This window comes from Schistocerca americana, chromosome 2 (genome assembly GCF_021461395.2).
Source record: "Schistocerca americana isolate TAMUIC-IGC-003095 chromosome 2, iqSchAmer2.1, whole genome shotgun sequence".
In the NCBI taxonomy this organism is placed as follows: domain Eukaryota; kingdom Metazoa; phylum Arthropoda; class Insecta; order Orthoptera; family Acrididae; genus Schistocerca; species Schistocerca americana.
Window position 1 is genome coordinate 573460987 of NC_060120.1, and position 18996 is coordinate 573479982.

The 18996-nt window shown below is 39.4% G+C and overlaps 1 protein-coding gene across 1 annotated transcript in view; it reads left to right on the top strand.

Moving 5' to 3' along the window:
- The window catches only part of LOC124594191 (cytoplasmic dynein 2 heavy chain 1), a 786854-nt gene that overhangs the window by 346833 nt on the left and 421025 nt on the right, over nucleotides 1-18996 (top strand). The window contains exon 31 of the mRNA XM_047132551.1: nucleotides 10974-11197. Within this exon, the coding sequence (XP_046988507.1) occupies nucleotides 10974-11197 (224 nt within the window). The remainder of the gene's footprint in view (nucleotides 1-10973; nucleotides 11198-18996) is intronic.

The window sequence follows — 18996 nt, forward strand, 5'->3', positions numbered from 1 at the left end:
GACACTTGAACAGCCTCCACGCCATCATAAAATTTATCATGGAGGTAGAAAAGGACAAAAAGCTACCCTTACTAGAAGTGTTGGTCACAAGGGATGGTGAAAACCTGTGACACAGCATGTATTGAAAACTGACACACACGGACTGATACCTGCACAAACTGTCAAACCACAATCCGAGCCAGAAAAGAGGCATGATTAATATGCTTGTAACGTGAGCAAGATGAGTAAGTGTGGCGCACCACCTCAGATGCAATATGCAACACCTGGAAAACATTCTGAACAGCTACACCACCAGTTACAGAAGAAGAATCACAGAATCAATCTCAGCGAAGTGACAAATCGGAAAAAGGAATGTTGGATACGGCCTTCCTTTCATGTAGTCCCAGAGTGATGGACAGAATCAGACATATGTTATACATACACAGCACGAAGACTGTTTATAAACCACAAAGAAAATCAAAGAGTGTTTCAAAGATCAGAAAAGGAGAAAAGGGACCCACTTACAATGACAGAATATACTGGATACCACATACATGCGGAAAAGTTTATGTTGGGATGGCTGGATAATCAATCAACACCAGGATCACAGAACATAAGTGGCACTGTGGCTTGGGGCAGGTGGGGAAATTGACCATGGCGGAGAATGTGTTCGAGACCGACCACATAGTAAAATTCGTCTACATGGATGTTCTTGCTGCAGAGGAGTGCTATCACACCCACTTGTTCAGAGAAGCTACATTAATACACAGACGTGATAATTGCTTCAACAAGAAGGAAGAAAGCCTCATGGTGAATGGATACTGGATTCCCATGGTGCAGTTAACAATTGTGCACTGGATATGACCACAGAAAATCACTTGGATGCTGGCACACCAGGTACATATAATATGCAGCTGCTGTCTTGACTCCAACAACAGAGGGTGAAGTTTTGACAATGCAGACCACTTGTGCTGGTGAAATGTCAGAAAAAACATCAAAAAAACATCGGCTGAAGAACCAAAGACAGAAGCCAACAGGCAGTTTGTCAACATGTGGCCATGAAAGCCTTAAAAATTTTGTAACATAATATAATACATTGTTCAGTTCTTTCTTGTTCCTTTAGCAGTTATCTGTTGATCCACGCTGAGCTAATATATTTCTGTTTGATTTATTGAGAAGTGGTAGAGATGAGTAGCTTTATTTCACTTCAATAATTTAAGTGATATGAATTGTGTCACTGCTATTCTCTGTCTTTTATTTATTTATTTACACCCCTAGTTCTGTAGGACCAAATTGAGGAGCGAATCTCCAAGGTCATCTCCAAGGTGTCAGTACATGAAATTACAACATAAAAGTAATATCAGATAAAATGAAATGTTTATGAACCCAGAAAAAGTCAAGCCATAGGTTTAAGTAAACACAATCAACAATATAACATAAGAATCAGCTTAATTTTTCAAGGAACTCCCCAACAGAATAGAAGGAGTGACCTGTGAGGAAACTCTTCAGTTTCAATTTGAAAGTGCATGGATTACTGCTAAGATTTTTGAATTCGTGTGGTAGCTTATTGAAAATGGATGCAGTAGTATACTGCACACCTTTCCGCACGAGAGTTATGGAAGTGTGCTCTGAATGCAGATTGGATTTCTGCCGAGTATTAACTGAATGAAAGCTGCTAATTCTTGGGAAAAAACTGATATAGTTAACAAGAAACAGAAGTAAAGAATATACATATTGAGAAGGCAATGTCAAAAAACCCAGACTAGTGAATAGGGGTCGACAAGAGGTTCACGAACTTACACCACTTATTGCCTGAAGAGCCCATTTCTGAGCCACAAATATCCATTTAGAACGGGAAGAGTTACCCCAAAATATAATATCATATGACATAAGCGAATGAAAATAAGCAAAGTAGACTAATTTTTGTGTCGCTTACTTCAGATACCATTCGAATAGTAAAAATGCCAGCATTAAAACTTTGAACAAGATCCTGAACATGCGATTTCTATGACATTTTACTATATATTTCAACACCTAGAAATTTGAACTGTTCAGTTTCACTAATCATATGCCCATGCTGTGCAATTAAATTGTTGGTTTTTTTTTAATTGTATGTTCGCAACTGTAAAACTAAGTTTACTGTGATTTAGCATTAGTTTACTTTCTACAAGGCATGTACTTATGTCAGGAACTGCACTGAAACAGAGCCAATGTCATGCACAACATCCTTCCTTACCAAGCTAGTGTCATCAGGAAACAGAAATATTTTAAAATTACCCATAATACTATAGGACATATCATTTACATAAATAAGAAACAGGAGTGGCCTCAAAATTGATCCCTGAGGCAACACCCTCCCCCCCCCCCCCCCCCCCCTCCCGCCCCACTCTCCCCTTTTGACCAAATCCCAGTCAGACCCCACATCACAGCCATTCTCAACACAGTGAATAATGACCTTTTTCTGTCTGTTGTTAAAGTAAGCGGAGAACGAGTTGTGAGGTACTCCCCATATTCCGTAATGGTCCAACTTCTGGAGCAATATTTTGTGATCAACACAATCAAACGCTGCTTTAGTTAAATCAAAAAATATGCCTAGCATTTGAAACCTTTTGTTTAATCCATCCAGTACCTCACAGAGAGAAGAGAATATAGCATTTTCAGTTGTTAAACGACTTCCAAAGCTGAAATGTACATTTGATAGCAAATTATCTAATATATAATGATCAATTATCCTTACTTAACATTGCCTTTTCAGTAACTTTATCAAACACTGTCTAATGTTTCTTGATGACAGGAATGAGTGAAGTTGGATTGCAAACTTACCACTTCTCTTATACGAGTTGACTTACTTGGTGTATACAGCCGATCTTCCTCTCTGGATAGCTGGCTTCTGGAATCTCTATAAACTTCTTCTCTGTAGAATGTTGCTAGTTACAGGAACCTTAAAGACTCTCTCGCCACTTACAAAATAATTTGGTACTCAAAGAATACTTTTCAATAACTTTAATAATTGAGCTTCATAAGAACAAAATTCACACTTCGCACGTAATCATTTAACTTCTCATAAGTAACTCATATCGTCTCACATTAGAAACAGATTTAAGTCCATTTAGAAAAGAGTTGGCTTAATAACCGTGTCTCTACTACAAACATATTGTCAAATATGTCTTGCCTCCAGCTAGTCCAAGATAAGAGTTTTTTCACAATTCAGAATCTCGATTGTTTCTTTGTCAGTAACAATAGTCACAATTCAAACAACACAGACTAACACAGAAGTTCCTTGGTTCTTCCGTGTGGTTTCACTACAGCTTCCATGAATCACCCGAGAAGTACTTTTCGGTGCTGTTCAGCCGCTGCGTCAACCTTTCGCTCATGACTCATTTCACACCTGCACACACAGACAGGTGATGCACAGTAGATAGGGTTCCTTTCTCCCCGTCACATGAATAATATCGTGTGTTTGAGGCGGTGGAAGGCCGAGTGGTTCTAGAATTTACACAGAAATTCTCAAAACACTACAACTGACGGCATAGAAATATGTCTAAAATTGTCTACATTATCCCTTTCTCCCATTTTATAAAGCAGCTTCTGAGTACTTTAATCATTCAGGAAACTGACCATTCGTAAAAAAAAAAAATTACAAATATGGCTAAATACAGGGCTAACGTGTGCATTTACTTTATTATTCTGCTAGGCACTCCATCATATCCATGAGAGTCCTTAGTCTTCAGTGATTTGGTTATTGACTCAATCTCCCCCTTGTCAGTATCACAGAGGAGTATCTCAGACATCAGTCTAGGAAAGGCATGTTTCAAGAGAGTTATATGATTCCCTGTAGAAACTAACTCTGACATGTCTCTGCCCCTTCTCCTCTTCACATTCTGTTCTGCTCTTTTGTCTCCACACCATCCCCACATGGACTCTTGTTTACTCCACCATAGCACCCCTTTACCTTGCTTTCGTTATGTCTTTCTCTTATTTTAGAGTATCCACCTTCTTCCTGGTACTGTCCATTTGTGTTTCTCCTAGTGGTCCACTACCCTGCCCCTGCTTCCCTGCATGGTTTCCAGCCATCATTCGTGCATGTACATCTACATACATACTCTACAAGCCACAGTATAGTGCATGGTGGATGATACCTTGTGCAACTGCTAGTCATTTCCTTTCCTGTTCCATTCATAAATAGAGCGAGGGAAAAGCAGCTGCCTACATAGAAACTCTGGAAGCCACCATAAGGTGCATGGCGGATGGTACTTCGTGCCACTACTAGTCATTTCCTTTCATTTCCCAGGGAACAACGGCTGCCTATATTCCTCTGTATGAGCTCGAATTTTTTGTATCTTATGTTCATGATCCTTTCGCAAAACATGTCAGTAGATTCATTCTGCAGTCAGCTTCAAATGCTGGTTCTCTAAATTTTCTCAATAGTTTACCTCAAAAAGAGCATCACGAGCTCCATAATACATGTCATTGATCAAATTTGCTGGTGACAAATCTAGCAGCACACCTCTAAATTGCTTCCATGTCTTTCTTTATTCCAACCTGGGGGGGGGGGGGGGGGGGGGGGGCGAGATCCCAAACAGTTGAGCATTTATCAAGAACAGGTTGTGCTAGTGTTGTCTATGTAGTCTTTATTACAGATGAACCCCACATTTATAAAATTCTCCCAATATACTAAAGTTGAACATTCTCCTTCCCTCCTACCATCTTACGTGCTGATTTCATTTCATATTTATTTGCAATGTTATGCCTAATATTTAATCAATGTGACTGTATCAAACAGCACACAACTAATGCTGTATTCAAACATTATGGATTGTTTTCTTTCTCATATTTTTCTATGTCTTGAGCAAGCTACCATTCATCAGACCAACTAGGAACTTTGTCAAAGTTATCTTTTGTCCTCCCACTATCACTCAGTGGTGACACCTCCCAAAACACCACAGCATTGTCTGTAAACAGCTGCAGAGTGCTGCTCCTTCTGCCCATCAGATCATTTACATATGTAGAGTAGTGTTACTCAAACATTTTTACTCACGAGCTAATACTGACATTGTGGGCCAGCACCTTGGGCCGCATTTATACTGATATTATTATTAATTGGTAACCTACATAAATTAGTATACTATGGGCCCCAGTAAACTACCTACACTAAGGGTGTGATAAGTTGGCTTCTAGAAACCAAGCACTGATCGTTAAAAGTTGGCACCTTTCGGAGCACTTCACGTCAACTGTTATCTGTTTCATATTGCTGCCCCCCACAGCAACCCCAAAATTGTGACTCCATAATTGTCTGATAATGTGTTGTAGTGTTGACTGTGTGAGTGGATACTTAACTGATTAATAACAGTAATTCTACTTATATTTAAATTCATTGTGCGTGATGCCAGTTGAAAAGCTAGCTGAATGAGTAGTTATGGCTCCATAGTCTGGAAAGCCTGCAAAATGACTGGGAAAACAGTGTGCTGACCACATAGACCTCCATGCCATATTCACATGATGCTACAAGGCAGAGGATGACTCAGTGGCTGTTAGATATCCTTTGGGTCTTCACGCCTGATGGGAAGCTCATTAGTTGTTAGATGCATCTTCAGTATATAAATAAATTGACGTAATCTGCTCACTTTCATCTGTGTGTTCAGGCTAATCTCAGGAACTACTGTAGAGATTTTGATCCGATTTTGACAAATAGAGATTGTCTGCATAATTTTATAGAAACCTTCTATAAATGTGCTGAACTATGATCAATTAAATGTCCATTGCTGCTGTGAAGATGATGGCATTGCCATATAGTGCTGCCACAACTTTAGACAACAACAAAGCTTGATCAGAACCGGAGTTGGGTCTGTGGTCACCTGTTGCAGTGCATGCCTGAAGACCCAGTTGGACTGTGGATTTGTCACTGCCTTTAAACCTAGCATCCACCTTTCAGTGATTTGGACATTCGCCAGAAGCAGAACGTTTTCCTGATTCTATGTTAAACTTTAGAGTAAAATTGAAGTCAGGCTCAGCGGTCTGGCGGTAAAGTACAAGCACAACTTGCATACACATCTGCAGTCTCAGAGACTGCAGACATGTGTGCAAGTTGCACTTGCGTGAGTGTGTGTGTATGTGTGTCTACTGCTGACAAAGGCCTTAATGGCCAAAAACTATGATTGTGTGAATCTTTTTATTGTGTCTATCACGACTCAGCATCTCTGCCATATTGTTACATTCCATCCTGGATTTTCCATTGTTTGTTTTTTGCCTGACAGCTTTTCTTCGATCCTAACCCTGTGCTGTTTTCCTTTGTAACTACTTTCTTTTGCATTGCTATAGTCAATGTCCATCCTTCTTTCCTTTCTTTCCTGTGTTTCTCTTGTTGCCTTACGAACCACACTGCAAGCTCTACTTATGAGCCACACTTTATCAACGGACTCAGCCACGTGTAACACATGGCCTCAAGACCACGCTGATTGTTGGTGCAGCATCTTATGTCCCACATTACTCCTGCCGATATAATTAAGCCTATACCATCAAACTGATCATGCTACCTGTGTCAGTTCCTGTATTATTGCGTGTCATCTCCCGTACTTTTCCGGTGCCACATGAACTTACATCTCTAACTACAAACCCCTCCCCACTCCCCAAACTTTCTCCGTCCTATCCCAATTCACACCCACTAAATCCACCTCATCCAGTCACGTGTACTGTCCCCCTTCTCTATGCTTAACTGCCCTCAAACCTGCTACCCACAGTAATATACATATATTTGTTAATGATTAGTTATTCTCTACTTTGACCTTTGTGACTTCTCACCAATTTTAGTGAGCTTTCACCTTCCACTATCATTGTCTTCCTCAGATTTCGTCTCTTTTTTTCCTCTGTGCATGCATTTCGTACTTTTCACATGTATTTGGGTGTATTTTTGCATATTTTTTCAGACGTAATTCTACTTTCTTACGCATTTTTTCGCATTTTTGCACCACTATGGATCCTTGCTCCTTCCATCTGCATCAATACAGAAAAGTTTCCTTATCCCTAGCCAGATCCCAGTCCCACATACTGTTCGTGCATTGTTGCTTGGCTCATGAAATCTCCCCTAATGGCCTTACCATCAAATTACCCATTTCTGGTTGCCACCCTTCCTTCCACAATGACCTCCACCTATTCAGATTCCGCCAATCCTTACCCCTCACCAACATAGTCCTGCAAAACCACATCAACCAAGCCCAATCCTCCTTGCAGTACCTTCTCTCAGTCTGCAAAATTCTCCTGCTATGTAATCCCAAATTCCTGAGTGTAGTTTCAGCTCTCTGAGACTGCAGTCATGTGTGGAAGTTGCACTTGCATGAGTGTGTGTGTGCATGTGTGTATGTGTATCTACTGCTGACAAAGGCCTTAATGGCCAAAAGCTATGATTGTGTGAATCTTTTTATTGTGCCTATCGCGACTCAGCATCTCCGCTCTATGGTGAGTAGTAACTTTCCTTCTCTCCTATTGTTACATTCCATCCTGGATTTTCCATGGTCTAAATCACTTAATTTATATGGAAGTGATGATATTCAGTTACCTATCATTGTTCTCTGATTTTTAATCATAACACTACACAGTGACTCTTAAACAAAATTACTGCTTCACCAGAAATGTCATCTGATCATAGATGCTTAGTGCTATCCATGTGAAGCTGGGAAGGTTTGTTATGAGAACCTCAGCCCACACAAATACATGTTTCTGGCTGCATAAGAGCCATACTATCACAATTCCCTGGGCCTCTCCTGATGATACCCATGAGTCTGATGAACACTCACCGTCAGAGACAGTGCTCTGGGTTCTGTTACTTAAGAAGTATTCAAGCTGCACACATCTGGAAATCTAATCCATATGCTCAGATCTTCATTAACAGCCTGCACCGGGGCACAGTGCCAAACACTTTCCACAAATCTAAGAATATGAAATCTGCCTCTTGTCCTCTATCCATGATTCACAGCATATCTTATGAAAAGAAGGGTAATAAGAGTTTTACACAACTGATGCTTTCTAAATCCAAACTAATTTGTGGACAGGAACTTTTCTATATTGAGGAAATTTATTATATTCAAACTCAGAGTATGTTCAAGATTTCTGTAGCAAACCAATGTTAAGGATATTGGTCTAAAATTTTTTGGGCCATTCATTTAATCTTCATATATACAGAAACTGTGCACTTTTTTCCAGTCACGTCGAACTCTGTGCTGAGAGAGAGATTCATGATAAATGCTAGATGAGCTAGGGGCCAGTGCTGTAGAGTATTCTCTGTATAACTGAATTGGGATTCCATTTGAACCTGATGACTTATTTGTTTTGAGCTCTTTCAGTTGCTTCTCTATACCGGGGTTGCTATTGCTATGTCCTCCGTATGGGAGTCTGTGCAACAGTCAGCGATGATATTTTTTTCAGTCCTCATGCATGACTGATTTCTTAGATGTGGAATTTAAAACTTCAGCTTCTATTGCCATACCAGATTGATTAATGAATCGCTGAACAGAAGTCTTCAGCTTTCATAGCAGTTTTATGCCAGGCGATAATTTTCTTGATTTCTCAGCAAGATTTTCTTTGCAAAAGTATGATGGTGAAAATTGTTGAATGCTTCACATATCAGTCTTTCTATAGATCCATGAATTTCTACATATACATCCATACTCCGATAGCCACCTGACGGTGTGTGGCGGAGGGTACTTTGAGTATCTTTGAACTGTAACCTGTTTACTGTTGTGCATTCTTTTTTGAACCAAGAGCACAACAGTCTCTGCTTCCTCAGCATTTTTCAGTTTTTTTAAATTAAACCATGGTGAGTCTTTTCTTCCTTAATCCATTTATTAGGCACATACTTCCCCATATTGTGATTAACAATCAGTTTAAATTTTGCCCATAATTTCTGTGCATACATCATATTGGAACAAAATCATGTCTGTTCATTGTCTAAGTAGTGTACTAACAACAGCTTATTGGCTCTTTCTTGCAAAAATACTCTCTTTGTCTTCTTCATGGTTTTGTTAGCTGCAGTAACTATTGTTCTCTATGATGACATGATCACTAATCCCATCTCTGTACTGGCACTGTCTAAAATATTTCGTTGTGTTTGGTCTGTCAAACTAGCTGCTTAAGACTGTTTTCAGAAAATATGTTTGAAATTACTTTGCAAGACTATCTGTTTACCATCTGCAATGAATCCATAGACTTCCAAATCTATACTCGATAGGTTATAATTACCTCCAACCGGTATACTATGATCCAGGTATTTCCATGCTACTGAATGTAGTCTTTGGTTGAATAATCCTAAAACTGCCACAGCAGAATCAAGCAGCTGGTAAAAATATCCCAGAATTAATGTGAGTTCACATAGGCCTGTTACTCACATCTACATACCATCACTGTCAGACTCATTTTCAACCTCGATAGACACAAAATTTTTGTCAACTGCAATGAACACTCCCCCTTCTATGGTGTCTAATCTGTCATTTTGATGTATGTTTCTTGCCATGCTAAATATTTTGAAGTTTTCTACTTCAGGTTTCAGCCAAGTTCTCGGGTCCAAGGATAATTAGAGCATGAGAACTTTCCTGGAGGATGGGTGATTCAGGAACTTTTTTATGAATATTTTGGAAATTTACTGTTAAAATTTTGACTGTCATAATGTCTTTATAGATCGTCTGATTATGCCCTTTGTGTATAAAGTGGTGAGCATTTCACTATCATGAGGAGTTCTACAATTCTCCACCCTATAATGCAGATTGAGAAATTTGCAGCCAAGACTGTATCAGAGTTGACAGAGCCTTTGGTTCAGCCCCACCACTTGGCTTCAAAGCAAAGGACCCTGATAAACTCTGGAGACAATGCTGCATCCTGTGAATGAGGCTAAGCTGTCTTCACCACTTCTGCCAGCTGCCTGTATGAACTAAGAGTGGCCTCAGAACCCAAGTGACATGTGTGATTCATGCCAACATGAGCTACAATTTGCAGATGTTTGCACCTGGCACTCTTATCAGCTGCAGGCAAGACCTCCTCTACATCTCAAATGAGCCCTCCCATCAGTCATACCAAGCACACATTGGACTTCTTTCCAGTCCTGTACATTATTTTCTGGATGTGCCCCGTAATATGCCTAACATTTGCGCTCCTAATAACTAACAAACCCCTGTCCTTATGTGCCTGCTCAAATCCTGCTGGGGGAGTGACCAATTGCCGAATCACAGGTTGAATGGGTGAGGCCAGATAATCAGCCTCCACATTGACTCTCAGCCCTGAACAGTGTGAATGCATTACAACCAACCACTCTGTGATGATGACAGATCCCCACACTGCGTACACTGCAAAGTGCATCAGCAGCAGAGCTCTTGGGTGAAACGAGGAACGCCTGAGGTTAGCATAGCCACGCACTATATTCTCTGCTGCTGCTACACCCCAAGGCAAGAGCACGCAATAGGAAGAACACATCTAAAGAATCTTCAGCTGTTTGCAAATTGCAGCCAGCTTCTCCTGCGTCTGCACACGGCATGCACACACCCTATCCACCATAGTAGTACTAACTTAAGAATTAGAAAACTTGAATATGTAACTTGCTACTCTCCTGGTGTCTCACAACTGAAGACAGCAGACCTTTACACCCAGTTACTAAACCTTCAGGCAATATCTTTTAAATACAAGAACACACAAGGAATTTAAGAATGAGTCTAAGAGAGCACACAGAAAAGTCTAAATATATAACTTGTTACTCTCCTTGTGTGTCACCAGTGGAGACTGGAGCCTTACTGATATGAACCAGTGATTTTTCTGCACTGAGTTTGTTTGAAAGCTTAGCTGATTATTGTCCTATGTAGGTGCTTGTCTGGTGTTCAGTATCTCTTCAGTTTGGTGAGTAGCTATCTATTCACATATACAGATATGTCTGCATACGTACTCGTAATCTGGATTTTTCAGTGAATCTATGTAACTTCTATTACTTATTATGTAACAGGTAGCATGTTCCATTTCAGGTGACCCTTAATCCACACTGTGGGATTTTTGTCACACTCAATCCTGCAGGCAAAGGTTACGGTGGTAGACAGCATTTGCCTGATAATCTGAAGCAGCTGTTCCGGCCTGTGGTTATGTCACGTCCCGACAATGAACTAATAGCAGAAGTATTTCTTCAGTGTGAAGGCTTTCAATTTTCCAGGAGTCTTGGACACAAACTTGTTGAAGTTTTCAATCTTGCAAGGTAAGGAAAGTGGAAATAATTCTCTTTCTTTAGCCAGTATATTAATGTCTTATAAATAACTGATAGTGAAAATTATGATATGATAAAAAATTTTAAAAAAATTGTTTTTGTATCCTATTTGTCAAACTAGGCATTTGTTAAAGGATTGATGGTATGTTTTAAGCTAGCAGTATAAAGTACCTAATACAGGGTGATGCAGAAGTATTTATGTTTTATTTTATATAAAGCAATCATTGAAAATACATTGTTCATAAATTACGTGATTGTCCTCACACCATACTCAGCATAATTTTGTTAAAAACACTATTCCTGGAAGGGGAGATAGTGCTTAATAATTTAATAGCTCTATAGTACACCATTAGCAATACAATGCTAAATGATACGCTCTTCAGGAACCAGGATCGGTGAACACGTCTTTCTGTAGGCTGTCTGTCATCAGTGCTGCAGTAATTCTATCATAGGGTTCTACAACTAACAGCAATAGTAAAAGAGTGCCCTTCTCTACAAAGCGAAGGTAACTGGCTGTATATAAGGTAGAATTTAGAAGCCAATAGAGCACAGAGGACTATACAAATCATGTCCGACGTGTGATCTATTATGTTGATGATGTAGCTACACTAGTACCTAGATCCTGTCTATGGCGGTGGGTAACAGTAGTTGGACTGGGACTAGGGACAGGCAGGCAACACTTTGGAGACCTAGTGAACACAAACCACAAATTCTTCAAACGTTTCACATTGCAGAGGAGAAGATGTACTTTATAATGAAAGAAAGTCACAAATGATCTCATCAGAATTCCTGGACCTCTTTGTATTTCTTACTAAATAAACCACAAAGTCTTGCAGCATTTCAGAGTCTGAATGAGAGTATGAGATTTATAATGAAAGGAAGTAATAAATATTATGTTACTTGAAGGTGCAGTGGAGGAAAAAGGAAAAGGAAGGGAAGAAACTGATGATGGATCAGAACTTTACGCAGAATCGACAGCGACAAGTGAAAATGTCAGCTGGACTTGGACTCGAACCTCGGATCTCCTGTTTACTAGGCAGTTGCGTTAACCGCTGCGCCATCTGGACACAGTGTTTATTGCAAATGGATGGACTATCTTGACATGCACCCTGGCTGACCTACATTTCCACCTAGTGTCACCTATCTACAGTCCCCATCTGTGTTATCCATGCTCACTGATTTTTAGATTCCGTCTGTGGTCGAATGTTATTGTGCATCTACACTGAAGGTTGTCGATTCATTGCCCATCGAGGTGAATCAATTATATGAATGCATGGAGTCTATTCTTTCAGACGTGTCCAAAAGAACAGACACCTTGAATTCATATAAATGAAGTCATAAATGAGCTCATGAGTATTCCTGGACACCATTGTCTTGCTTCCTACACAAACCACAAGGGCTTGCAGAATTACAAATCATGAAAATGCATTGCAACGTGTGTTGAGATCCCATTGCACTGATTACAATGTAATGTACCAAGACAGAACAGCAGATCTCTTTAGTTTAGCTGTAGAGATTGCTGACACTATTGGTATAAATATTTACAAACCTCTGCAAGCCAGATGACCAAATCCACAGGCAAGATCCTTCAGCCATCTAGTTGTGTATGTTGGTAATTTCAACAGCCATAGTCATTTCTGGGTATATCAGGAAGAAGACAGCAGTGGAGCCATTCTAAATAAATGGATAGATATATACACCTTATAATTTGCATACAACCTTAAATATCCAGTAACCTTCTGATCTGACATATGGATATAAGACTATTCTCATGATTAGGCAAGTCATAATTAATTATGACACTGGATTTCAGTTAGCCCACTTCATCTTTATGGAATTTCCAGTTGATGAATGAGGAACTGTTTCATAAAGGTCTCGATAATACCAGGTGTCTTAAGTGGAATATTGGGGTTTTAAGGTCTTGTAGCATTTATTACACTCAGCTTATGATAATAAATGATACATCAAATGAAAAATTAACTTAAACAGTTATTTTTCATAAGTTCAATGTGAGCACCATTGGTCACACTGCACACATCAAGTTCTTCACAAATCTTGGTCAGAGTGTCTGAGTAATTGTTGCAACAGCTACTTCAGTCCTGTCTCTGAAGTTGTGTAGATCAGTTGGTAGCAAAGGCATATACATGTGATCCTTTATGAACTCTCAAATGTAAAAATCACATGGCATCAGATTGTATGAAAGTGAAGGCCTTGCAAAACATGCTCAGTCATCCTGGCACAAATGTACCATTTTATGGGGATTTGCTGATCATCAGATGCGCATGTTACATATGTTCACATTCGCACTTAGCTGAAACATTGATTCATCACTGAAGATCACATAATCCAGAAAATGTTCATTGTCGTGCAGCAACTTTTCATTTGCAGAGGTGACATTTAAACTGTAGTCTATAGGTTTTAGAGCTTGTAACAACTGCTTGAGGTAGGGATGTAGTTGTAAGTGTCCCCTTAAAAGTCTCCACACAGATGTCACTGGAATTGCTAATTCATGGCTAGCCTTCCAGACTGATTTCTTGGAGATATGCATGAAAGACTGTATCGCTTGTTGAACACCTTTTTCTGTCATTCTTGGTCTTCCCATACTCTTCCTTTTGTGAAGACAGGTGGTGTCTTCAAATGGATGTTTCCTTCTATGGATGTTGTCATCACTTGGAGGATTACAACGGAACTTAGTACAGAATACATATTGCACCATAACAACAGATCTAGTCCTTGCAATCAGTAGAACACAAAAACCTTTCTCTTCACTAGTTGGCATTTTTGCTACTAGTGCTTTCTAATGGAAGACACAAGAGACAATGCATGAGCATGTGCACTGGTATACAAACGGATATGTTTGAGTAGCTCTTTCATTTGATATGATAAATGCTACAAAGCCATAAAGCCCTGATATTCATTTTGAAGTACCTAGTACTTTTCAGTGGATTTCCCTAGTTCCATCTAATTATGAACAATATGTGGGTGCAATTAAAGTTAATGCCAGTAAACGTATTCCATGTGGGTTCCAGAAGGAGTACATCCTCAGATGGTCTCAAGAATGCAATGATTTATTTGCTGAATGTGAAGAATCTCACAATGACACAATAGCTGATAACCTATTGGGAACTCCCAATGAGGACACAAAAGAAAAATGGCATAAAACAATGTCAGGGCTCAAGGTCACACATTCTAGGTGGAAAGCCTGGAACCTTATAAGAAAATTTGGTACAGATCCAAAGTCGTCAAACACAGTTACACATATGAATGCTAACTCTGTTGCATCCAGACTAATAAAGATTACAGAAACTAAAATAGACAAGGCACATGCATGAACTGTAATAAATGAATTGTACGTAAAGAGATTACATCTAAAATGACGTACAGACTATTCAAGTGACCTCTGCATTGAGAAACTTGACATAGCCTTGAAGATATTAAAAGTAAATGAAGCTTTTGGCTTTGATGGTGTATATCTACAGTTTCTTAAAGCAATCAGAAATTGTGGCTCATTGAATTCTTCTGCGATATTTTGAGAAGTTGAAAGTTACCAAAGCTTTCAAACAGACTAATATAATTGCCATCCTGAAACCAGGCAAATACAGAACCAATGCTTCTCACTACTGAATATTGCTATTCAGCATGACATAGAAACCAACTAGAAAGGTTTATTCTAGATAGCATTCAAGAATCCACTGATCAAATCATCCCTGCTGAACAAGGTAGCTTTAGGAAACATTGGAGCTGCTGTGCTCAGCTCTTAACATTGAGAACTGTAATAGAACCTGCAGTTTTTTAGGTCTAATGGAAGCTTATGACACTGTGAGGAGGAATGGAGGAAGGCATTGATGACAAAGTCTATTGAAGTCATCCCATGTGAAAAGCTGGTGTTTCTAGTGAACAACATGCTCCTTGACAGGTGTTTAAGTGATCCTCAATAGTCAAGTCAGCAAGCGGAAGACTGTAAATAATGTCCTACCTCAGGGATCTGATTTGGTCCCCATTCTGTTTAACTTGAATATCCGTGAGTTGCCGTACACTTAATCCGTGAAAATCCATCATGAATACATCCTAGCATTTGTCCTCCAGAGTAAATGTCTTTTGCACTGTGATAATGTGCTGGCATGTGATCTGACGAAATGTAGTGATTACTTCTATAAATGGAGACTTAAGTCTACTGTAGATAAACTTGAGGTTACAGTATTCCATCTAAGTGATAAAAAAACCAAAGAAAGCTACATGTGACTTTTGCTGGAATCAAATAACCAAATAATTACAATCCAGTATATCCGAGAATCACTCTGGTTCAGTCATTATCACTTAAACAGCAGTGAATTAAGTTATGAAAGAATCTTAGCTCAAGAATGAATCTGCTTTTACGAGAAGCAGTTGGGGTGCAGATGCCACAACTCTGTGATATGCTGCTCTCACTCTTATGTATTCTACTACTGAATGTTGTGCTCCTTTATTGGAAAGCAGTGCCCACACAACAAAGACTGATATGTAGCTTAATGAATCCATGAGGCATTATCACTAGTGCTGTTAGATCTACTTTCTTTCAGTGGTTGCCTGAACTAGCTGTTACTGATCTGCAAGATGTAAGGAGGAAAGCAGCTACAATAAACATATTCAAGAAGATCACTTCTCGTAAGAACTTTCCCTTCTATGATGCCCCCCAAGATTGACTGACAACTCATTTGAAGCCACAGAAACCACCCTGGGTTGATGCAGAAATTACGAGGGTTGAAACTTTAATAGTAGCAACTATTTATTTACAGCTTGTACAAAACAGATACATGTTTCAAAGTTTTACTGATCTTCAAAGTAGTCACCAGCATTGTGTATAACCTGTTGCCAGTAACATGGAAGTCGTAGGATACACTTAGCAGTACCAGTTGTGTCGACAGTTCGAGTGGTGCAGTCTGTTGCCCAACAAATATGTACCAGTTCTGAAGCGAATGCTGTGAAGTGTTTCCTTAAGTTTAGAAACTGAGTTGAACTCATGAGGGCTTAAGTCAGGGGAGTGCAGTAGGTGGTCTAGCACTTAGCAGCCCCATTAGTCAAACAAATTAGTAACATCTTGTACTATACGTGCTTGAGCATTGTCTTGCAAAATTATGGTCAGGTCCTGCAGAAAGTGTCATCACTTCTGTCTCCATGCTGTTCATTTTTGGAACACAACCTACGACCAGCTTAGAGACAGAAGTGATAACACTTTCTGCAGGACCTGACCATCATTTTGCAGGACAATACTCAAGCACATACTGTGCAAGCTCTTACTGATTTGTTTGACTGATGGGGCTGCTAAGTGCTATACCACGTACTGCACTCCCCTGACTTAAGCCCTTGTGAGTTCAACTCAATTTGTAAACTGAAGGAAACACTTCGAGGCATTCGCTTCAGAACTACTACAAATTTGTCGGGCAATAGACTGTGCCACTCCAACTGTCAACATAACTGTCACTGCTAAGAGTATCCTGTGACTTCCACATTGCTGGCAATGTGCTATACACAATGCTGGTGACTACTTTGAAGATCAGTAAAACTTTGAAACATGTATCTATTTTGTACGAGCTGTAAATAAATAGTTACCACTATTAAAGTTCCAACCCTCGTATCAATTCTTTCTATGTGTGAACAACGCTACAATTACCAGCCACCCAACAGTGCTCACCTGGTTTAAGATCCATATCAAACCTTGTTGGAGCTGAACTGCACTGGGATGGGTCAAGAAACATGTGGTTACACCTTAAAAAGGTATGGTTTCCATTCACCTGCTGACTTGACTGCAGAGCAAACAATAGAACACATAAAATTAAGCATTTGACAATCATCTCAGGACTCTACCCCAAGTGATTTTTTGTGCTCTGGGCAGTCTTTCAAGGATCACTACAGATGTCCTATCACAATTTGAATAATTAAATAATTTTCTTTATATTATGCACTACTGAAGATGCCTATCATGAATAGGTAATTTGAATAATTAAATAATTTTCTTTATATTATGCACCACTGAAGGTGCCTATCATGAATAGGTAAAACATGTTTGGTACACACAAATAAAACATTCAATTGCAAAAGATTTTTTTCTCATCTGTATGATAGCACAGCATGTGGTTATGTTCCCTGCATGTACTGATGGCTGTGCTTGTGCAAAGTGATGGGCAAAGAGTTTCAGTGTGCTTAGCAAATTACAGAATGTGCCATTTAGCATTGCGCATAGTGATTAGACAGTTTCGAGTCATGCCTTCAACAAATTTCTGCTGCTTTATGAGAATTAGCCATGGAGACTGTTGGTGAATTTTAGGTTATCTGAAAAATGTACGCTTACAACAGAAACAACTATGGATAACACATATACCTGAAAAACAGCTGTGGTAGTTTTTACTAACACTCTTGTTATTTAGTTGTGGAGAATAAGTGCATCAATATTAAGAGAAGTGTATTTTTTTACAAATACAGAATGCCCCTCTTTCACCTATAATATCTGTACTGTATTTCCCACTTCTTTTGTGTTTTGGTACACTGTATTTCTCCTGAATAGCCTGTACTTATTTATGATTATTCAGCAATAAATAATAAAATAAGATGAAAAAAGTTTTACAGTAGTTAGTCAAGAAAGCTATAAACTTTTGTTAGTGAGCTCGCTTCTTTTGTTGTCTATTTGAGTCACATATAATCTATGAATCACTATGTATAAATTAGAGAGTTATTACTGTGAGAGACTGCTTTACTTAACTCTGGGCTTTGAAAATGTTTAATATATTAAAGGAAGTTAAGCTAAAATTTGTTTGCTATGAGTAAGAAGTGTATGACATGCCATAGGACTGTTAGTTCCAGCATGTAGTGTGAGGGTTGTTACAGTTTCTTTCATGTGGGTGACTGTAATGGTATGAGAAGTGGGGAAATAAACAAGGCCCATTGGTTTTGTAGGATTTGCTATAAAGATATGGAGATAGTGGAAGGAGGAGAAGATTGCTGTCCTTCAGGCAGAACTAAATAAGGCAAAACAAGATCTGGAAAGGTTAAGGGGAGAGAAAGGAAAAGAGAGGTTGGAAGTGAAAATGGGTTATGGAAGAAATAGGAACAGGACTTTATAAGACAGTTTTATTGTCAATGTGGAAAACAGGTTTTTGACCTGTTGTCACAATTGGAAACTGGTGAGCCAAAAGTAGGTGTATGAGTAGATAGGACACAACAAAAATTCAAAAAATGTTTGAATGTTTGAGAAGTCAGAAAAAGATGTGAAGAAGAAGAAAATTTTGTTGTTAGGTAGTTCACATGGTAGAGCTGTTGGCCAACTGTTACAGGATGAACTATGGTCAGGTTACCAGGTCACAAGTTTTTTAAACCTAGTGCAAGTCTGGGTCAGGTTCACTTCGCAAAGATGTCACAAAGGAAGACACTGTGATGATAGTGGATGGGGCAGGCAACAGCATAGACAGAGACCTGAATTGTTCATTTGAGGGTGATCTGTTAACAGTAGCTTCAGCAACAAGACATACTGGTGTTGGGGATGTGTCTGTTCTGAGGCAACATGACTGACCTCATTTAAACTGTTCTTTTAGGAGAGTTAATTTAGAGGTGGAATCGCTTCTTGGATCAGGTATGGGGTCTCATATAGCTGTAGTTCCTGTTGACTATCTCAATAGGTGGGACTATATTAGCCGTGGCCTTCACCTCAATAGGAAAGGGAAGGGAAAGTTGCCTGGGGTAATAGCAAATACTTTTAAGGGGGGGGGGGGGGGGGGGTCACTATCACATGTGGTAAAGTACCAGTGGTTGCAAGTGGC